The following is a 24,312-nucleotide window of genomic DNA, read 5'->3' as shown; positions in this document are numbered from 1 at the left end:
TATAGACACACAGGCAGGTAACATTTAAGAGGGGCAAAATCTTCTCCCAGACATAAAGAAATTGAAAACACTGCAGTAAAATTTAGACAAAAACTTAAATGACACATAATTAACACATAAAACCACCAAGTTATCCCCTACACAGAAAAGTAGTAATTTTACTGTGCATTATAACTCAAAAAAACCCAACTAAACCTAAATACTGTTTTCTCATTTGCATTTCCTGTAGGAATAACTCTGCTCCCTGTAGCAAGGGGACTTACCTAACAGATAAGAAAAAGGCAGTATTTTACCTAACAGATAAGGAAAAGGCAGTATTTATCAGAGCCTGCTTTTTTTGAAGAAGCCTCAAATCAAGCAATTCAAAAATCAAATGCAGTTTATTCTTCTAAGCAATCTGTGCAAAGATAGACAGTTTCTATTTCAATAATTTATTTCTGATGTATTCACTCATACCTGCTTACTTGAGCACAAAAAGAAAAAGATTTCTCTGTCAATCCTGGGTAATAACTGGAAGAACAAATGAAATTCCTTTTCTTCTTCATACATAAATCAATACATTATTGTTCTTCCTTCAGGACCATCTGTGTAACACTGCTGATTTCAAATTATTCATAGGCTCTAAGGCCAGAGGGGACTAATACATCACAAATATGATTTCTTTTAATTCACAAGACACCTAAATTTCAGGAGTTACTCAGGACTGAGCACAATATTTTTTGTACTCAGCAACACCTCTGTAATCCCATTCAAGAGGGGGCAGGGTTATATTAAGATACAACTGAATGCTTTTGGCCTGTCAATATATCCCTTTCCTACTTTCCCTCATCCCAACCCAAATTAAATTCTTGATTTTGAACAGAGCTGTAGAGCTAGATTTTTTTTTTAAATAGTATTTACCAACCACACAAAGTTGATAAAGAAACTGAAGAAGTGTACTGAGCCGATGATTCTGACAATGCCAATTTTACTTTGGAAAGTTACTCTTTCCACAAACCTTGTTAGGAAAGCAGCTTTATCAGTCCCAGGGTCATATGCAGCTTATCAAAGGATTCAGAAAAAAAGGAAATGAAGAGGAAATGAAGGAAAATTGTGGGGAATCAATATAAGACACAATTAATGATCCTGAAATCTAAATAACCAGATAGATTATATAATTTAAATTTAAAAAAAAAAATAAGAACAACAACAAACAAACAGAAGGAGGAGTTGCTTGGAATGTTCCTCAACTCAGAGCAGAGAAAATAGACTAGGAATTGCATTTAGGGATAGATCACTACAACACTTGAATAAATATATTATGATACAACCAACACAGTTTACAATGAGTAAGAATTCTTTAAATTCACAGGTTTTTGAGGTTTTAAGAAAAAGAATAATAGAAAACAGACATGAAGTAATGGAATGCTCTTCACAGATATTTCAAATGCTTCTGACATTTCTGTGTCCTCATAAATACTGAAGGAAACACACAGGATAATATTGATACAAATCAGTTGATGAAGACTGAGATAGGATTTCAAGGATCAGAAAAATTGGTTATAAAGGATTTTAGGAATCAGTATTATGTCTGTACAATGTAACAGAATGGTGAAGAAAAGGAAATTAAGTAACAGAGTTCACTGTGTCTCCAAAACGTTTTAAAAAGAGCTGAGATAAGAAATGGATCCCAGGTGTGCAACAGCAGCTTAGGAGAACTGGTCATTTGGTGCACTGTCATCACATCTTCAAATTTCATAATGTTATGGCTTCAGCCAATTATGTTAATTGCTTGTCACATCACCATAGAACAGAAACCAAGACTAAAATGGTTTAAGAAATAACAAGATACACCTTGGAACATTTTGGATTTGCATGCAGTAATCTAATGCAAAGCAAGAACTACCCTTTTCCTTCCAGAAGCATATAAATTAGATTAGTTCAACTCTAGCTTTTTTTCTTCAGTCCTTCTTATCCCACCTTGCAATACTGCAATAAGAAAATCCTAAAAACTAAGAAGCAAACCTAAGACTAGGGAATAGGTATGGCATTTTGCATTGTTTAATTTTAAGATTAGTAACTGTAAGTTAGTTGAATAGTGTTAAATTTGCAATAGCTTAAATTCACAAAAAGAAGCCAAATTTCACTCTTTTTATCACTTTATTGATTCATCAGAAATTTAAAATGTGAGCACTTGTTTTTCTCTGACATAAGTTACTCATTACTGGCAAACTCCAGATACCAAAATTATGTCCATGTCTGGGTTTTTTTCTCTTAAGTATTTTCCTCTTTCTCCCATTCATCTATTATATTAGCCATTGATCCCAACACATTCAGAACAGATAAACCTACAACAAAAAATAACTAAATAAAAATTGGAAAGAGGAGAGCCCTACTAAAGACAACCTATCTCTAGATGATTCAGAAAAAAGCTAGTGTACCTTAAGATGTTGGGATGTGAGAGTCTATTCATTAGTTGGACCTCTTTCAGCATGTTTGCTCTGTTGCTGTTCAGTGTGTTCATCTTCAAAGCCATCACCTGGTCTGAAGTTCTGTGCCTTACCTATTGGATAGAAGCAAAAAATGGTAAGGATATGAAATAAAAGACTTAAGAACCAGTATTGTTGCAGTACAATGTAAAGATCCTTCATGACAAAAGTGATCCATACACCAATTTCTGCAGTCTTTATCAAAGAGATGACTTTCTATAAGCATACTATGCAAATGTGAAATGGCATTTTGCTCTTCTCTTGCAACTCATGATGACAGAGAGCTTGAGAAGTTGAAAAAACCCCAACTATCAGCTCCTTACTACAAGTGAAGGAAGCCATCTGATTGTACACAGAGAAAAAGTTTCCCACTCCAAGACCTATGAAACTTATTTTCATTCCACCCACATCCTTTTTTCCCCCCCGTAGAGGTTGCTATCACTGTTCACAGAATGCGTTATACAAGGACCTATTGCTTACAGCTATGGGCAGATTTTGGAGATACTCAGTGTTTACTTCTGAAAGCAGACTATGATCCAGGGGACTGAAAGCATTCCTGCCAACCCCTGCTGCAGAGCAGAGAGGTTCCTGCACAGGAGATCACCTCACCCAGGGTGTCAGCAGTGGCTGTACAGCATCAGCAGGAAAATGAGGATTTCTCTGGCAACTGCACAGCACCAGCACCTTGTTCAGCATGACTCTCCCCAGGCAGAAATAAAGGGCTGTGGCCATTTCTAACTTGGTACTCAAACAAGCCCATCTGCCAAGTGTTATGTAGATGTGTGCTACTATTAGAAAGGAGCTGTCACAATAGTGAAAGGCTTGCCAAGCCTTTGAATTTCCTTGCAGTTGGGCATTCCCACACACATACTGGTAGTATTCATGGAAATTATGTTCCCATTTTCTTCCTACATCAGTACCTGCAGCCCATAAATAGAAAACATGTATTTCTCAAAACACTGAATTACGCCCATGGCAAATTCATTCACATTATGGAGATTAGCTTAGGAAGGTTCCAGGAATTTAAGACTCATCAGCTTTCTAATTTAAAACTGAAATCAACATTATGACATAGGTACATACAAACTACCTACATTTTAAACAACAGCAGCCTATCTGCTTTTATTCCAGAAGACTGTTCATCTTTTCTAGTAAGAGGTTCCTTTAGCTGTGATATGTTAATTACAGAAAGAAAAACTGAATCCATGATAAGCAGATGCAAGGAGAAAATAGGGTATGGGTTTTGAAGGCAAGGCTCCCTCCCTGGCAGTTCTGAGGCAGCAAGGGATACCTATTTTCAAGTTTTATTTGCACACCACTATCTGCAAGAAGAAGGGGCATGTTTCATTCTCATCTAGACACAAAGCTCATGAATTCAGCACAGGGACGTACGGGGAGGAAAGGGTGTCATGTTTCAGGTGTGTGTCTGGTTTAACACTTCTAAGTTGCCTCTTGCTGTCCTAGTTTCAGGTATAGGGTAGCACTGGAAACATCCCAGGTGAGTCTGATAAACAACATTGAGGCACTGACTAGAAAAATAGCCCTCAGATGCTCTTCCTCCTGCTTCCCCCCTGCAGATGTACATGAGCTCCTCAAATGCCTCACCTACAGTCACCCAGTAATCCCAGTGCAAGAAGGATCAGGGAAAGGGGGTGGAGAAGGATATAGAAACCAGCACTGAATAGAAACCAACAGCAAGTTCACAAGCATGGCACTCCTCCTTTCTGTGGTAATATTGGTTTTAAAATAAAACTGGTCAAACTACAGCTTTAATGCATTACAAGAAGATAATCTAGAATCATTCTCAACACAACCTGTCTTGCCTGTTTGGCATGCTTATTGGTTTTAAGCAGGATGATTGCATGCTAAGTTGATGAGGTTTATTGTTACTTGCTAGGTTTCTTGTGTCAGTTGTGTACTTTCATTAATTTTTAATTTTACCCAGCCAATTTGAATGAACAAAATAAGCTGGACAGGTCAATGTCTACACAGATACTTTTAAAACATATTTTAGTTATAACTTAGTTTTACTAGAAGTAATACCTTGGGTGAGGGGAAAATGTTTAAAATGTTTTCATAGACTTAAAGTTCAACAATTATAAATTTAAATAAAGAAAAAAGGACTATGCTTTGAACCTATACACAGCAGCAGCTAAATCAACACACTTCCTCTGAGACAAAGGTTAGGAATCTTGGGTGTTGTGGTGGAGTAATTTGGAGTTTTCAGGGAAATAATTTGAAGTAACTTAATTCCTACAGTCAGAGATGCTCTCAACAGAATTTCCTCAGAAATGAGCTTTCCACCAACACAGAAGCTTCAAGGTCTGCCAGAAGGGAATGAATACAGGTAGAAGGTAATCAGGAACTCAAATGGAATGTGGTCTTAAACAGCATTTGCCTTCTCATTACCTCTGCCAGCTACCTCTTAATTTCTTGCCCATTTCTATAATTCATTCAGTTTCATGCCTAAGTTTTCTGCTCTTTTGCCTCAACTCTGTAGTAAAAGTAGAATTATCACAGGACCTTTTTCCTTGTTCAGACTGCTTTTCTTAAGCTAAGGAAACCTCAGAAAAGAAGGTGGGTAACTTTTTGGGTCACTGCGTGCTGCATGCTTCTTGTATATTCAAGTCTGATATGCAACAAGAAGTGGCCAAGAAGTGCTTCTCAAAGGTCTGACTGTCCACAGCACTAACTGCACATCCAGAGAAAACTGAGCTACTTTTGCAAAGACAAAAGTTTTCATCCTCTCTTAGGCTATCCTGCAGTCTTTCCCGTCTTGACAGACTAAACAAGGTTTGGTGGCAGGGTCAGTAGGCTTTTCCTTTGTTTGTTTTATAAAATCACTTTTCCCATGCTTGGAAATTTCTTACACATAGAGCAGCAGAGTCTATCCAATTATCTGGTCTCTAAATAGTACCCAACATTGCACTAAGCTTTGTTTCACTTAAAGGACACAGTAAGGTAACACCTGCAATTTTATTTGAAATTCTGTATATTCTTCTGATGTTGGAGGATGTATTCCTACAAGATCTGACAGAACAGCAAAATTCCTAATCAAACCAAGGGAGAGGGGGGAAAAGGGGGGGTCTCTTCCACTCTCGTTAGTTATCCTTTAAACAAGGAGGAAGAAGCAGAACTGGAGGTGAGAGGGCATCTTTCTCAAAAGGACAATACTCAATATTATGAATAAAATCAACTATCAGTTTATAAATTATGGAGCACAATGCTAATCACCTGGAATACACCTAAGACTAACCACGTTCTCTCCTCTGAAGCACAACTGGCAAATAGCATTTCTATGGCAAGAACTAATTGACAACAAGGAACTGACAGGTTCTGTCTTTAAGGTCTCAGTCAAACTGAATTATCAACATGGAAGGAGCTGTCAGCTCTGCCCTCCGTGCCTACTAACCCATCAGTCATACCCTAGACAAAATTTGTGTCTCTCCTGGCATGCCTTGCCAAAGCCCTGCAACCTATTTAGTTTTAATCCTTCTTCTCCTTTCAGGCCACCTCTGTGCCATAAAAGCACGGAAGTCATGCTTCAACCACCTGATTCCAGAAGGAAAATTAGTAAATATTTTGGCAATACTGCTGATCCAATTTAACACTTGTTTACAAGGCAGTTTGCCTCAGGCATATGCCTGTATACTCAACATAAACAGGGATTCTCTCATGCAATTCAAACCTCTCACTGATGCAACTTGCAGGCTGCTGTGAAGCTTTCAAAGCTGTTGACATTTTTATTAATTATGGCTCCTTGCATATCAGACCAAATAACCTTTCAGCAATGTCTGGATCATGCCTTAGAAACATTCTGACAATCCTACAGCTGCTTTGCTCACGCTTGCAGCTTCTCAGTCTGCTTACCTATGTGTGTGACTCCATCTCCAAGGTCACAGTAACCAAATATTGCCTCCCTGTTTTATTGCTAACAGGCAGTTAAACTGTCCCTTTGCACTCTGATTCTCCTGGGATCAAAGCACTTTGGACATTGACCTGGCTATGGTTACCTGCGTGGTTCTGCTCACAGAACATGTTCTGATCCTTACCCCTTTCTTCAGAAGAAAGTGGAAAGTAGAGGAAGTCATGGATATAGGTAAAGAAATAGAGATGCATTTAAATGAAATCTCATAATAGTGATTCAGCAGGGCTCACATTCCAGAGAAATAGCCACTATATAAAGTTCATGAGGATTATCATGCAAAAATTGGTGGGTTTAATGTTCAGCTTGCTGGCCAGCTGTGAAGCTCTTTATTGTTAAAAAAATTAAATATTATTCAGATTATTATTTATCTATTACATCATATACATCTGTCAGCGTTCTCTGAAAATCCAAACACTTATATTACTTCCACTTTCTGCTGGACTGAAGGGGAGGTATTTTTAAGCAATAGCTGAAATCTAGCCTGATTTCATCTTTCACAAGGCCTTTTTGATCTGTATTCACTGTACCTTTCCAGGTGGCCCTGGAATAAACATCTGAAGAACATTTCCTAATACTGATATTGTAAATCTGCCAACACAGCTTTCAGCTGTGCTCCTAGTTTTTCATTGCATTTTCATTATTTTCCAAATGAATCATTATATATCTGGAAGTATTTTGTCACAGTTCTCTTCCAAAACTTCATTTAACTGCTTTCCAGTTTTTCCTTACCTTTCCCTCCTGGCATCCAGCCTCACTGCTTAAATACATTTACAGATCTTTACTTATACAGCCTACTCCATAAAATCATGTTGCTGCTCTAGCACACACACCAATTTTCTGTTCATTCTTTTACACATCTTGGTCTTCATCTGGCCATTTCACCTTCACCTTTGCTGCCATGTATCCAAAGCACCATTTTAAAAGGAGTCCTCTCTAGTCCAAATATTTCACATTCCTTGTGTTTGCCTCTCTGTCTTCATTTGATTTACAAGTATTTTTGTTTTGATGACAAGAGATGCAGACATTCCCTTAGCTACCATTCTAGGCCATTTGCAGTACATGTTTTACACAATTTAATTTTGAATGCCTGAGTTAACAATAAAGCTTGTGAAGCACATGAGATGAAGCAGTAATCACTGTTAGAGAGAAAAGGCTTCATCATAAGAGTGCCTACCAAATGACAGGAAAAAAAGTCTTGCACAGGGAAGCAGACCAGCAATTTGGGTCTGATACAAAACTCTCCAACACAGACTACTTCCTTGCTGTGACAGCAGAAGAAATATTTTAAAAACACTCAGGGTCAGCTGTATTTTATCCAAGTCTCACAGTCAAGTGACCAAGTCATCACACTTACAGGGACATATATCCACACCTCCAGGACGAATGTGTAAGAAGAATTCCTTAACTCTATGGTTGACTGGAAGAAGCTCCCTTCAGCAAAGATAAACCCATTCTTCAGCTCAGATCAAAGAGCTCATAAAACTGTAATCTGAAATGTTTTTCTTAATGTTAAAATGTACCCACTGTCAGATACACATACTTACAGCAGTGATGCCTGTATCAAATCAAAAATTTCGTATCACTAGGAAAATTTGCAATGACAAAGAAGCTGAAAGAAATACACCAGTTCAGATGATAGTAAGCTGCTGTGTTGATGCCAGAGAGTCAGATGGGTTGTGGCTGTTTTCAGAGCAGTAATACAGAATGTCACTATACTACAACTTCTTGCAGCAAGAAGAGACACATGCCAAATGTAACAAAACTTTGCCAAACAAAACTAGTCAGCATGTATTACAAGAGCTTTAGCATAGGTTCAGAAGATCTACAGAAACTAGGCACAAAATAAACCCCAAAACCTTTCAAAAGTCTGGCAGTAATTGTGATTCTACTAATTTCCAAGACTAAAGAGAGTTGAGAGAAATACACAGAAAAAGCTGGAGACTTTACCATTTTCCCTTTAGTACAAAAGCTCAGTATTAGTCAAACAAAGGTCCTAATTTGATAACTTTAGTAACTTCTAGCACCACCAATTCATCAAAGAAATATATTCAATTACTACAGAATATTCCACACCTATGGTCAAATTATCCAATTTTTTTCCAAACTAAAGTGAATTTCTAATCAGTAATACCGCAGAACCACTGATGCTTTGTAAATCCACTTGTGCGCCAAAAAATCCTAAATTTTTCTTCTGTATTTTGTTTTTCTTCATTGCCCACTGTAATCTAGAAGCAGGGCCCAAAATAGAGCACCCTTTTATTTTAAACAAACCATTTATTGATAGAAATCTGTGCACATATCTCTGCTTCTGCCATTAACTTGATCTCAATCAAGCCATAAAGGCAAAAAGAGACTACAGTCTTATTTTGAGAGAAAGCACAAATTCATCAGAGGGCTATTGTTCCACAGTTTGAGATGAGAAATAAACAGGCATAGCCCAGGGTGGGGAAGCTGACTGATTTTGTAGCCAGTTCAGAAGAATGTAACCATATAAACTTTCCTCTGCAATCCAGGACGTGGAACACGGACACTGCTCTACCACAACCTCAGTAAACAGCTCAGCCATGTACTTTATACCTGAGTAATATTATAGTCAGGAAAGAAAAAGAAATAATGAGCTTGAAGTCCATAACTGAGAGCTTATTCCTAGTTTTCAATGTTAGCTGTCCTCAGCTCACTGAGCAGCCCTGCATATGCTACTCCCTTTCTTTTGTTACCTAACAGGTCTATAAAATTGAGGTGATATTATCTACCTGCCAGAAAACTGGAAGATCGACATCTGCAAATGACTGCTGTAACATCCAAGGATAATACATAATCAGATACCATATCTGTGTTCCTATTTTCCCATTTAATTTTTAATACTTATGGTTAAATATTTCCCATGTTACTATGGGTTTATCCTGTATAAAAGATAATGACACTTACATAATCTGCAGATGTTTTTGAAGAAATCAATACTTCGGACTGAGTTTTCCTGACACACAAATTGTATCTTTTAACTTTCACAGTGTATGAACAGTTTAGCACTGAGTACACAGTCCCCTCCACTATACCCATAATCTCATCATTGGTATTCAAAACACATTTGTGAGGTTTCTTTTCAAAACTGTATGGGAGCCTTGACAGAAAGTTCTGTTTGGGGCAGAAATAATTTCCTTAGATTTCCATTATAAATCTTTCAAATCAACATTACCATGCATGACTAAGGAAGTCTGTCTCACCTTTCAGAACAGAGCCCACTACCATACAACTATCGGTTTTATAATCACAGCACTAAGAACTTGATCACAACCATAAATAAAAAGAGAGCAGGGAGCAGGAAGAAGACACATTTTGCTTACTTGAAGATACTTCAGCTTTTATAAATTGATACAGTTAATAACTTTCAGGTAACAGCCAAAAACAAAAATTCTAAGTAATTTCTTGTTATTTAAGCCTTCATAAAACTGCTCTTCTTGAGAGTTAGGTTCTTCCACAAGCAGCTAATTAAATATGCCATGCAATTTCTTATGTCTCCTCATAGCCTGTAAAGGCTAGGGAGCACAGGAATTGGATTTGCAGGACTTAACTGCAGGCAGCTGATGTGAACGGTACAAAGCAGCAGCAGTGAGTCAGTGTGAGACACACTGTCAGCTCCGGATTAGTTAACAAAGCAACGCTGTCTCGGTATCGATCACTCCAGCGGATGTTTCAGAGCTCTGTCCTCTCCTCAACCCCTAATGCCACCAGACCATCAAACAGAGGGCCCCCACCTTGCAGAGCTGCTACCAGTGCAAAGGGCCCTGCAGCCACCCCAGAGCACCCCAGGCAACGCCACCCTCAGTGAGGGACAGCAGCTGTGGCAAGTCCCAGACACAGGGAGCACATGGATGGGAGAAGTCCCTACACTTTGGATACGGCCTCAGCATCTATTGGGAAAAAGGTTTGGATTGCTTCCATACAGAATGCCAATAACTGCAGAAAAGAGTAAAATAAACCCTGTCATACAGGCTTTAGAGCTCCTTTCTCTAATCACTTCCAATGGCTGCTAAGGAGCTATGGAGAAGCATTCCCTATGGATCTGAGAGTGTAAGCATCTCTATTTTGTTAATGCCATCAATTGTAATTTGCAGTTCTCATTTTTACATTTCATATTAGGCAGTAACACATACACATTTGTATGCATTAACATCACAGACACAGGTAGTGAAATCCATCATTGAAATATATTTAACTGTCCCCTGCTGCCAATCCCAGCAAACTAGAGTCCAGAGAGGTGCCTCAGAGGTGTCTCACAAAGCTTTTAAGCGATGCACCCTTGTTCTCTAGGCCCAGTCATGTTAACACTGGACATATGCCAGCACAGTTATTTGAAGAACAGTAAATCAGCACCTGTCTCTCAGTATCAGCTATGAATGAGCTTACACAAATGTGCATGTTTGCCAGCTGGCAAAACACAGAAAATCCCAGAGCTGCCAACCCAGCACATCTCCATCCAGAAGAGAAAACTAAACAGATCTCATTTAACCGTGCTTGAGAAATTATTATGGAAAACAAGACAAAAAAGAACACAAACATTTCAGTGCCAAGGGAATCTTGCCACCTGTTTTGCCCTGGGAAAGCTGCACAATGATACCCAGACTGGCACTTGTCCGACAGGAGGAAATCAAAGGCCCAAAGGACTCTGAACTACAGCAGTCACTGTACTAAACACAAAATCCAAATGGGGGTTATCTCCTATTGCAAGGTACTTGTTACAGTATCAGTGTCTTTCTTACTGTTGACAGAATTTGTGAGCTCTCTTTCTATTTGTGAGGACAACAAAGACTTACCTCGGACATTCCATGTATCAGCTCTTCAGCAAGGCCGAGGAAAGGCCAATTTTTCAAGCAGGTAACAAAATCCATTTCAAAATGGTCAATTTTACATTAAACTATGTAGCTTTTTCTTTCCTGACAGAGAATTCTTTAACATCAAGTTTGTTTCAGTGATTTTTATTCTGCCTTTTTAGTCTTCAAACAAATTGTTCATTTCAGGATAGTTCTATCATATTTTCTAAATATTTCTTTCTTCAACAGAGAAGCTGACACAATCAGAGAAAGCAAAACATAGTGTAAGAACTGTTTCACCCATTTTTAATTTGTGTAACGCATTAGAGTTCTAGACTTGACTGTAGTGATGCCAAGCAGGACAGTAGGAAGCAGCATTATGGAAGCATAGTTTTGGAAATTTTCTTAAAATATTTCAACAACACTACAAAAGACAAGGCTTTCATTAAATCTACAGCCTGGTTCTCCTCCAATCCTGTTTCCTCAGCTGATGTTTTAAGATGATTATAACATGCATATCTTAAGACTTCTACCCAGAAAATAAATTAATAAAACCCAGAACTTGTTTCAGATAGCAAATATGAGTTAGCCCTCCATTCTACCTTATATTTCAAAGCATTTTTAATTCTGCTAAGAGTGCTCTACACTTAGATGTATGCAAATGTTAAAATTCAGAATTGCTAAGTGGGGAGGAAGTGAGTATTTTGCCCCGATGGTGCAATCCATAAAGACTAACAACACAGATGAGGTTTTTAATTCCTATATTAATGATCTGTTGGAGCACAGCCTATTTATTACTACTTCTCTCTGTAGCCCATGCCCTATAAAAGCATTTGCTAATTAAGTGACAAGGACTAGGATGACAGCAGCTTGGCACCTCAATGGCAAAAAAAACCCCATTAGCAAGAGGAAGACAACTGTCTGGTTAAGTGGTTACCATACAAATCATCTTAGCAGCTGAAAGAAGGGCTCCAAAAGATTGATACTTCACACATCAGTGTGAGAAAAATCAAACTCACAAGAGTTCTGCATTTATCCCTCAGTTCCACAAAGGTGCTTCTTCCTACTCCTGACAAGAACCAGAATAGAAAGAAACAGTTCAGAATCACCTCTCTAATAAAACCCCGTAGTTTGAAGTGAAGTTTCAGAGTTATTCTACCCTCCTTGGCCAGATTACATAATACAGTGACTGTATTCCCAAACAGTCAGTAGCTCGTTTTAGCATCATAACTTCACAGGAGAGACCTTTAGCCTCCAATACCTTACTTCTGTCACCGTGAGCAAGGTGAATTTCCTTCACTAGTCAAAAGGAAAAGATTTTCAGTTTAAATTTCAATCCTATTTAAAAAAAAAAATAGGCCAAAAGGTATACATGGACAAGAGGAGTTGGTGTCTGTTTTTCTAACTGGCATCATATCACACAGGAAGGGCAGGGACAAGAACAATGGCTCTACACCTGAGTGAGGGAAGATAGGCCTTGGTCAAATGGGTGTCACTTTTCAGTCACAGAGCATATTCCCCCTGCCTAAAAGATTAAATATTACATCTGCAAAACCAAAACGTAGGATAATCCACGTCCTATTCCCACCTCCTTTTCCACCCTAAAAAGATGGCTTCTGCCACTATTTGTCATAAGCAGACCTTGAAGTATCTCATTTCACCTGATGTGGCTACAGCAGTTTCAAGACAAAAAAAACCAGACATCAGTTAAAAAAAAATTCCTATTGTCTAGACCATAACTTTCCAAATTTGCTGGTATTATCCTGCTGAAAGCTAAAACTTCCTCAACACTTTACCAAACTTAATCAAGAACATTCTAAAAAAATAATAAAGATGGCCACAAATTTCACTAATAAAGCAACAGGAAAGAGAATTTTTCATTGGTAAGGCACATCCCACAGAGGCTTTTTTTAAAATAAGTACAATTCTTATTACAGTTTTTAGCCATTGGGCTTTATCATGCCTTTGTCATTACACTGAAGAGCACCTTCAAATAACTATTTCCTTATTGTATGTCTGTTTATGCACTGTAATGACAACTTTTATACAGCAAACACATTAAGACTAAACTCATCCACTGAATCACTTCTCTAGTTATTAAACCAAGTTTTATTGTTTCTTTGTCCTCATGTGTTAACACCAAGTTAACAACCTGTGTTCTCCAACTTTTCTAAAGTCAAATATCTACGTTGAAAAAGTATTTATAGCCTAAAACTTGAAAGTTAATACTTAATAGAATAATTAAAATTAGGTATCTTTTAAGCCTACCAAATAGTATCACAAATATCAGGGATACTGTGTGATCTCACCTCTAATGTTCTACAAAGTTTTTGAAAAACACTTAGGTGTTCAGACACTTACATTTAGGCCTCTGATCAGGCTGCGAATACCAGAGGCAAATAAGATCCTTTCACCAAATGTTCAAAACAACACATGACAAAATGAGAGAACTTTGAAACTGAAGCCATAAGGACAAAGAAAAGGCATGAGAAAGATTTGAGACTTCCAGTGAAATTTTACATTATCAGCGCTGCTCTCTGAGTACTGTTAACCTGAATACCAGAAAATCTACATGTTATGCAGAAAGATGTTTTCATTGTGTTTCAAATTTCTAAATTGATAGTGTTACTATTTTGTTCCTTAAGACAAAGTGACAATTACTGTAGATAGAGAAATTATGAGGAAAGCATTTATCAATGATGGAAAGCAATTCTTCCAGATGCTTTCTCAATTCTTGAATTAATTTGTACCATCCCTTTTCCAGGACCTTCTCCCCTTCCAACTCAAGCACATGAAGGGCCATCCTGCAAAGACCAGCAATAATGCACAGACTCACATTTAGATTTAAAACGCTTTGACAGTTCAAATATTGCAGTGCCTGTTTATCTGATAAAACCCAAGCTAATAAAGATTCCAGTCCAGGAAAATGTTGTCTGCAAACTCTGACACTGTTTCCAACACCTTCTGCAGTGGGATTTTGCTGAGCGTGGGCTGAAAATCAAGCAGCAGCTCCCTTGTCTTTTTTCCTGAACTTTTTCCATGTCCTATTTGTAGTCATATCCTCCTTTTAATATAAACTGGCATTCCCTTCCTTGCATGCTCATTTTTATAACTGCTCAAATATCTGCTTCCCTCCTACCACACACTCACAGACACGTTACTCTTTTGACTAAATGCCACAGGAAAACAGAAACCTCTGTCAGTAATGAGTTGCTAGTAGAGTCAATAAGCAAATAGGAAGGACCAGCTGTAGAAACAACTCAAACTGGGAGGTTCTATCTATAAAAGGATCATTTAAAAATAATAAATTATAGCCTGGATACACCAAAGGAGGCTGTAGAATCTTTTATAATGGAAGTTTAAAAGACAAGCCAAAAGCAGCTGCCAAGAACTGAGCAGAAATACTGATGCCTGGCTTAGCTAAGGATACTGTAGTAATTCTCATAACATCCCTGCCTAGATTTACATTAATTTTCAATTCAGGTAATAAGATTGATTAAGCAAAATGTATCCATCTTTTGTAATAGCAATATACATAGACTTTTGTAAGGTATCTGACTCCATGACTCAACTGACTACAACATGTTACTGACTGGCCAGGGACAGCTGAAGATACACTTGGACATGACAAAGCAGGGTAAGACAGGGGAGTCTCCTCAAGAACCAAGCAAGGTCTCCTTTACCTCAATGTTCTGCATTGCCTTCCTCCTGATGGAAGCTGCCACTACCTTGTTCATGTTATTTCACTAACTAGTGAAGGCCACTTCATATCTTAAATCTATCTGAGCAAAAATCAACATACCCAAATGAAAACCTTCACTGCAAACAAGGATTGCAGGCTACAGAACAGGTCCACATCCATTAAATGTAAGGTACTAATGTGCCATGATAGCAACAAGTGATGTTCATTATAACAGTGTCACACAAAGCTGAAGGATGGTTTTTAGATGCTATTGTCGAGAAAACTAGGGCATGGTATTGTCTTTGAGATCTCCAATCCAGAACTGAATTTGAAAACCAGCAAGGTAGGTAGGTATACCTGTGCTGTATGTGGTGTCAATACATGCTCTAGACAAACTTCCAGTTACTGGTAAAATTCAGACCTCAGGTGATGTGGCAGTGTGTGTAGATGATCCAGTAACTCTTCCAAGCCTTAACTGTTTGAGAAGTTTATAATGCCTCTATTTTTAGACATAGAGTTCAACTATAAGACAGTATAGGCAAAGTATAACATGATACAGATATTCATGCCCACCAAGACAGATGTTCTTTTTTTTTGGTCAAGAGAGCTCTCACAACTTTTGGGTCTGAAATCTCATTAGTTAATCCCTCACTTACTCTACTGTTCTGCTCCTACTCTGCAGCGTTATTCTAGTTAAGCCATGTCAAACCTATGTCAGAGGCAACAGAAGAAAGTGACATTAAACATTTCTGCACTTGACTCCTCAAGGCCTGCAAAATTACAGACAAATACAGAGAGAAATGTTAATCTGAATGGTAATGAAGTCATAAAGTACAAAAAAAAACCTTCCCATTGAGTCACTTTGGGAAAGCTAGATCAGTAACATCTCTTAAACCTCCCACAGCCTAGAACAAGATGTTCCAAAGATCAAGCCCACCACCATGACAATGTGCCCATGACACACAGTATCATAAATTATACACTACCTAGTATCATTTATTATTTGTATGTTTAGAGGTGACAGAACTACCAGCTTTATCCTAACTGCATTACAAGTACTTGATAAAAAGAATTATATATGTGTTCTTCAGAATACCTGTGAGCACAACTCCAGCCCTCTTTCTCCTTTCACATTAGACAGCTGGATGCTGCTTATCTCTAAACACCCTGAAGACATTAAATAAATACTAGAAACAGGATCCTAGCCTCAGGTACAAGGTACGTATTTGGACAGGCACACCTTTCCTGATCAGTCAGCACTTTTGAAAGTCAGAGAACATTAATTTGACCACACCAATCAAGACTAACAACTAATTAATGAATTGGGGACCATCACTCCAGGGTATTCAAACAGGAGGCCTCACAGTACAAGCATATACAGCACTAACACCTTGAGAATACTGATCCTTTTGCACCCACCACCCATCTTGTTAAGACATCCAAAAGTATGATGCCCTCTCTTTGTATTTATGCTTGGCCTTGTACAATAGTATATTGGATCAATGACTCCTGTTTTCCTGTGTACATAAATAATAAACTACAAAAAGTCCATTTTTAACACTGAAATGTCACAAGTATTTCCAGTCTCTCTCAAAAGTTCAGCTACAGAATGCAGAGACAAAAAGAACACCTGCAGGAAATTCACAGCAACTTGAATACTTAGTACTGAACCTGAAGGTAAATACGAATAGAAGATCATCCTAGATTTTAGTCGGACCGCTGTTCCAGAGGCACATTTTATAATTAATAGGAACTATTTCCTAATGCAATACTTCATTTCAGTATAATGCTTGGATTCCCCCACAATTCCTTACAGCTTCATCAGCTGGTTTTCCCAACAGTTTAAGGGTTTGGGATCATGGCTGTTCATTTATACAAACAGTCTCTGCCCAGCTTGATCTTCAAAGCAAATCTCAGGGTGCTGCACTTGCCATTGAAATTCAGAACAGGCACTAGTCAGTCAGCTGCTTCAAACTAGATTGCTGATATTTTGACAAAGTTCAGTTTTTCTAAACTAGTTTCCATAACATCTGGTATTCAGTTGAACATTAATTCAAAGTGTTATAGTGATGGCTAACAAATCAAAACACTAGTTTAATACTCTGAATAAACCATATATTTTAATGTGTTTGTGAATAAAGGTGCACTGGAACTGTTAAAAGATTATTTATAGCACATATAACCATTAACATACACATCTGAGCTGTAACATACTCTTATTCACAAGTTAAGAGAAGGCAACTTCTAACCACTACAACAGACTATATTTTAAAAGAAGTTGCCACAGAAAAGGATAGAGGGGAAGAAATCACTGAAAAAAAATGTCAACTACATAGCAAAACAAAAATTTCAAACACTTAAAATAGTCCAAGCATTCTTTGCTGAAGTGTTTGAGTGAACCCAATGTATGATACAAAACAACAGACAAATAGATGACTGAAAAAGCTCCGGAGCTTTTGGTGGGTTGAGACACCTTTGATGATTTAAAGGGAAGGCTTCATTGCTCTTGTAAAATTACTTAGACAGTAAGTTTAGAACTATCCTGGATTTTTCTCAACTTCAATCATTTAGCTGTGAGCCTGCAGATCAGACTGAAATTTAACTGTGTCAAGCCACGAGGCTCTCTTTACTGGAAGCACATCAAGGTTCTCACATGAAATCTGATCATCAGCACAGCAGGATTAATGACAGAGGTGGTCAGGCTGATAAAGCAGCAGAACAGAAACCTGCTTAAATGAGTTTGGAACTGCATCTATGATAAAGTTGTAATGCATCCTCACCCCTTCGTGCCAGAACTGCAGAGCTCTGGTCGAAACTGATGCAAAAGAAAAGAGTTTATCACTCAGTCTCTGCCTGCAGGGGGACTGTGGTTGTTTCTGTGAAAACAGACACCAGATACTCAGACTATCACCATCACTCCCACAGTAATGCCACCAACTCCTTGGGATGTCTACTTTAGCTCACTGCGAAGGAGAATAGCAGGGGAAAGTTTTTAAAGAATTAGAGGACTTGTTTATGTACGTAAAAATAAACTGGTTATCAGGGATTTCTCTCAACAAATTCTCAAATTAATAAATTACTATGAATGCTGGAAATTCATCTTTACTTTTAGCTACCTTTTCCCCTCCACCTGAATCCTGAAATTCTCACACATAACCAAGATCTGTTATTTCCTAGTTATTCAGACACGACCCAAGCCTATTAGTACCTTTATATGTGACACAACAGCTTCACCATAGAAGCTATAATGATGAATTCCAGTAACATACAGAACTTTAAAGCATTTAACATTAGAACATGTCTCCACACAAACCAGTTGCTACAAAATACATTACAGAAAGTTTTCCAAACAGGAAAATAAGACAAAAACCAACCAAACAAAAAACACCAAAAAACCCCTTGTTTTCAACTGTTACAAAAGCTGGCTTTATAAAGAAACGTCCTGCACTGAGTCTCTGCTACACATCCCAAATAAAGTTCATGTATAGCCATTTGAAAAAATTAAAAACTTGTGTTAGTGAACACTAAAATTTCATATATCTAGCTAAACAGAAAAACTTCTGTGGAGTGACTGGCCTTTACACAAGAGGAAATACATACATGGAGATCTCAATGCCTTTGGGTATTAAAGCAATATCAAAATATTTTCCATTTTCTAATGCAGGTATCTATTTACAGCAATAAAACTGGATAAAAAGTTTTTTGGTTTAACTTCAGTAAAAAAATCAGATGAATTGTCATGGAATGGACATAATATACTGTAAGATTGTTTCCATTTCAGTGAAATGCCAGAAAACTATGTGGAAGGTAACTCCATGCAAAGTCAGGAACTAGAACAAGGAAATAGACTATTTTTTCCATGCCTGAAAGACAACTCAATGTCCTGTTCCTCTACAATAAATCTTGCCATAACAGTCAGCGCAGCAGAAACACTACCTGCACTGTAAATCTTCATTTGCCAAATTGCTTTAAAAAGGTCTTTTCCATGTTCCACATTCATAGCAGCAAGCCACTGACAACATCAGATTTTCTTATTAATATTATTTACTTCAAACCAATCTCTGATTATTGGAGTTAGAAGTGTGGCAAAAGCAGCAAAGGAAACAGAGAAGAGCAGTTAATTGTATCGTAATTTCAATGCAATAAAATCTGTGATTCCAAATTCAGCAACCATGTATGGAACTCCTTAACACATGCATCTAAGTGTTGTGAGGCAAAGACGACCAAAGGAATGTGTACTATCCCACAAAACCAATAAACCAGCTAAATTAAAGACATTTACACTTACATATGGGAGACTCAACAGCCATCAGTGTTTAACACTACAGGAATGCAAAAAGACATGGCAGAGGTCAAAAAATAAACCAATTATTTTTAGCTTTTTCTCTTTCTCCCAAAAAGCTCTGCAACTCCTCAAATAAATTATAAGTGACAAAAAAAACAGCTGGAATGGTGATTGAAGAAATATTTGGAGCCAGAAGTTCTTCATCCCTCACCCATTTTGAGTGAAGCAAATACAAGGACTATCATTTGAATTCAGTGTAAAGTACATTGCCTGACAATCTTGTACATTCTCATCATCAAACATGAAGCAACCAACATTGAAAGAAAAAAAACTAAACACACACCTTGAACACCTCAGAGAAGAAACCAGAGCCAATTTTCTCACATGTGAAATCATCAAGACGAGTAAGTCTGGAAAAGGCACTTATCAGGGCTCTGTATGAAGAGGTACAAACTCTTCCTAGCTGGGATGCAGTCCCTTCTCCAGTGCTACCATCAAAGTCTTCAGTGCGCTCCAAGCGTGGTGGAAATCCTGCTATTGAATTCCGCTTACTTCGGTCCATTTTGAAAACAAGATTTTATTTCACGATGGGAGGACTTCTCACATCTTAGGTAATTTTAGGTCTTCTCTACTCTTGTTGGATCCTAAAATACAAAAAAAAAAAAAAAAAAAAAAAAAAAAAAAAAAAAAAAAAAAATCAAGATTACCATTATTGTGAGGGTATCTAAAAAGTTTGATAGGACTTCAACAAAGCTCACACCCATACACCCATTTAAGAGAGTAACGAAAGAATGAAGATATCCAAGCAGGGGCACAAAAAACAAAGAAACAAATCACCACACAACATCAATATAAAGACAGCAACCTAATGAACTTTGCCTTTAGATCCATGGAAATAACCTATGCTCTGGCTATTCTGAGACAAACAGGCTTGGAACTCAAAATCTAACTGGTAACAAACAACTTTCATTCCCTTCCTCCAACCTTTTCTTTTTTTACTTAAATTCTGGTTGCTACAGTAAGCAATGAAGCCAGAGGAAACCCAAAAAATGTAACATTTTATTCTACTTCAGTTGCAGTTGGTGACCAATCTACTGCTACAGCAAGAAATTATTTCACTTTCAGGAGTGAACAAGGGATCTCCAACTATAAAATTTTTTTTTAAATATTTTCAGCCAGCATAAGGAAAGTTATTCCCTTGAAGCATCAAAAACTTGTTTTTAAAGCTTCTATTTATGAGCGTTCCAAGATCAATTCCTCACCTGGTACGAACACAAGGTTATACCCACTGAAGACCTAGCCCCAACATTTATAAAAACACCAACAACCCTGCTATAAAGTATTCTTATAACAATCTGCCAGACAGATTTTCCTCACAAAAATATTTTTAAAGCTATATTAATTTCAGCTGAACTGAAAACATAGGAAACAAGCTACATTTGCCAAGTAGGAGAAAAGGGGGGAAAAAAGGAGGGAGACTAATAATTTTTTCTCTTTTTAAGAGGATGATGAAGTAATCAGGATGACTCTGGAGCCCATCAAACTCAGCTTGGACTGGCAAACTTGACAGGTATTTTAATACTAGCATTTTAAAATTTTAATTGTAAAATACAGGTATTTTAGGTTTTTTTTCTTTAAATCTTAGACTTAAGAGGTTATTCATCTACTCCAAACTTCACCGTTCATTTACAGCAATTTGGTGACACCTACAAAGCCTGTACAAAGTGAGCAGTCACAAAGAGGATACTTTTTTCCCCAAGGGTGAATGAAAATCTAGAGAGAGGAGAAAGAAAAAAAAAATTTTAAAAGGTGGGCAAAATAACCACAGAGCAGTCAATTACACTTCTATTTACAAAGACATACAGAACCTGAACAATACACTACATTTGAAAAGCATCTCAGAAACAGAGGCACACCAGCTGTCTACTGAAAACACAGCAGTGCTGCTATAGCCATGCTTTGCATGCAGTGTATCTTTTAGAGATGTTCTGTGCCAACACATCAGGCAAACACATAGTCCTTCCCTGCTTTCAGAAATAAGCTCTGCAGAACTGTCTGGAATTAATTTGAGGTTGTCCACTCCAAAAAAGAAGGGTGTTTATTTCAAACATCTTAACACCTCTCTAAACGGATGTCAGCGGGTATAAGGGACTCTTACCAAGGCGTGATTATGAAAATTTAATCTCTATCAAATCCCACATCATGGTTTTCCTACAGAATTTTGTATGCAGACTCCCACATGCCTAATCTTACTGCACTTTTCAGATTACAGTGGCCAACTGGCACACAGCAGATCAGGATCCAGTCTGTGATCTCGTATTCTTGACTTGGGAGCCTTGAGGGCCTGAAAAAGGCACAGAAGCACCACAGGAAGATAAAGCCTGTTACATATCCTCAATGGTGAAAAATAGCCCAGAGAATCTCCTCAGCTACAGACAAGATGCCTGGGAGTTTCCAAGGCCCACTTAAATAATTCCTTTTGATCTGAAAAGGACATGCTATATTTTGGTTACTTTTCACAGAGATAAAGAAAGAACTGTCTATGGAAGGAGAACAGACAGAGGAAACCATGGTATTAACAATTCATTTTTTGAATCAGAAGATGCTACCTTTGAAGACTGACCAGAAAACCTACCGTAATTGAAGGAACAATTTTTTAGAACTTATTTCCATGAGAGTGGCAACCACATGCACCAGACACTTTCCATGGAAGGAGGCAAGCATCTGCCCCCAGAAATGCACAACCTCACAACCCACTACCACAGGAGCACCACTCCACAGAAAGTGCAAAACCCCAGAATAAATCCAGTGAGAAAACACATCTACACTGCAACCCAGCAAACTAAAGATTAGAAGTTCTCAGGCAAAGCAAGATTAAAAAAAAAAAAAAAAAAAGAGGAAAGATTGCTGTGGTTTTAACTAGAGGAAGATAGACCAAGTTAGATAAGCAGTATTAAACAGGAGGAAAAGCCTAAATCTCTTAGGTATCCAGATACCATTAACTAAAGATGGCCTCAACACAGTTTTTACATCTATTTAACAAAGGAAAAAATCTCCCTCACACATACACACATCCTTTTGATTGAAATCACATGGTGAACTTTGCAAAACTCTGTACAAATTCCACAATGAGAGAAGCAATTCACTGTACTTCACACAAAAGAAAGCCCCAAAAGGTTTTGCCATCTGGATTCCCAAGTAACCCATTCCTTCATTTTTGCCTGCTAGAGTTTACCTTTCCAGACAGCTACACAAAATCCTTGGAAAATATTAGGATACAGCTCCATTATCTTGCCCAGGATTGCATACACAGAATTAGAGGAAAATTTGAAGTGGGCACAATTCCAAGTGGGCCTCCTGTCATTTTGGCCAATTACACTAATGATCACATTCTCAATGAAATCAACCAAGGTTTAATTGACTGTCAAGTCAGTCTGAGGTACTTTAATTTACTACCTTGTACGGTTAATTAAAGTGCACTGAACAGAACCCAAGACTATCCTGTAACCAACTAAAAGGTTGTTGGGTGGTTTTTTTACATATTAAGGTTCAGCTTAAAAACTCTTACGCTGTGCTCAAAAGACACTACACTCTAGAAAATACATTTCCTAATAAATTTTCAGCTTCCAGAAAAAGTTTTCTGACACTCTTATTCAGGAAAAATGCACCTCACTCTGTCAAGACCAAAGTAATTCTGAAATTCACCTCTCAAAATGCCTATCTGCCCTACTCAGCCATTTCTCGCATTTCTAAAAAGCACAATTTCAGAACATTTCATGTCCTACTACATTTTAATTTCTTTGTTTACCAAAACACACCTTGAAGGAAAAAAAAAATCCATTTTAATATTATATTAAGACCAGTTTCTTCACTGAATGAATGCATTGATTGTTTAATCATAGAAATTACTATATATACAACTATTATCAGCATTAATTGGGTTAATTAGAGATTTACCTTTCAAAGCCAGTGCTGGAGCCTGCAATTATTTAAAGATGGACACCCCACAACAGCACATCAAGTTACACCCTAAACATCAGTGTCAAACTAACAGGTGGCATAATTAGCCAGTAATTAACATTTAATACTTCATAGATATAAAAATGGGTAAGGCTCCTCAACTTCAGCAGCATCCCTTTTATACCTCAGAGTATAAAACAAGATCCTATCAAAAAACATTTCAACTCATTACTGAGAGGTTTTCTGTGCCCAGTATCTTTATAAATATGTGCATATTTGCACTCAAATGTCAAACTCACAATTTCCTAAAAGATGGCCCTAATAACAACAACCATTTTTAGACACAGAGACCATCGCTAGGCATTCAGCCTGGAAAGCAATAAATCTGGCAGAAGCATGTTAATAATTTGAAAAGGTTTTCTGAAGAACAAGATGCCAAAGCTTTGATAAAAGTCATTTGCCAAGAGTTAACTATTTAAACTTGTAGTCTGATGAAGCTTCAACAGCCAGCACTACAAAAACATAAAGGAATTAAAGGAATTATGCTGGCCAGCATCACTCCACAAAATAATAATCAAGGGGGATGAAGACTTCACTGTAGTACTGTGCAAATTTCAGAAGGGCTTCAAAAAAACGTAAAGAATGAACTTTTCCAAAGACTGAATTGACTGAGGTCCTTATCCTGGAGGAAAAAAAAATAAAATAAAAACAAGGGGAAAAAAGCTTAAAAATGAAACCAAAGAATTTCAACTGAACTGATAAAAAGAACCAGGTACTCAACAATTTTGTTCTCAGCTGCCATCACCTGCTCCCCTAACAGAGGAAAGTTCCTTTGTTTGTTCATAACTTAGCTTCTTGCCCTTGAGAGGAAGACAATATCAAATATTTACAGATGAGGTAGCTACAAATACCAGAGCTTGGGTTATGTTTGGCCCAGCTCATCCTGAACCTGAAGTCTTTTTGACTACTTTATGGGACTAGTCTTGAGGTTCAATTTATAGTCTTAGTTACAACAGTGCATTTGAACATGAAAATCCCAATACTTTCTATTTTCACTTACATGACATTGTGCTTTAATTTCATCTCCCCTATACAGGATAATTCCCAGCTCTAGCCAGTACTGTCAAAGCATAAGCTTCCTGAAAACTAGAACTGACATTGCTCAGAAGAGACCTGCA

At 37.6% G+C, this 24,312-nt stretch overlaps 1 protein-coding gene across 1 annotated transcript in view; it reads right to left on the bottom strand.

Annotated features, from left to right (window-relative positions):
- The window catches only part of TESK2 (testis associated actin remodelling kinase 2), a 76,376-nt gene that overhangs the window by 48,735 nt on the left and 3,329 nt on the right, over nt 1–24,312 (bottom strand). The window contains exons 2-3 of the mRNA XM_059853929.1: nt 19,518–19,818; nt 2,421–2,542 (exon numbers count right to left, since the gene is read on the bottom strand). Of these exons, the coding sequence (XP_059709912.1) occupies nt 2,421–2,542; nt 19,518–19,736 (341 nt within the window). The 5' untranslated portion in view covers nt 19,737–19,818. The remainder of the gene's footprint in view (nt 1–2,420; nt 2,543–19,517; nt 19,819–24,312) is intronic.

This window comes from Haemorhous mexicanus, chromosome 9 (assembly GCF_027477595.1).
Source record: "Haemorhous mexicanus isolate bHaeMex1 chromosome 9, bHaeMex1.pri, whole genome shotgun sequence".
NCBI classification, from domain to species: domain Eukaryota; kingdom Metazoa; phylum Chordata; class Aves; order Passeriformes; family Fringillidae; genus Haemorhous; species Haemorhous mexicanus.
This window is presented reverse-complemented; position numbering and strand designations above follow the sequence as displayed.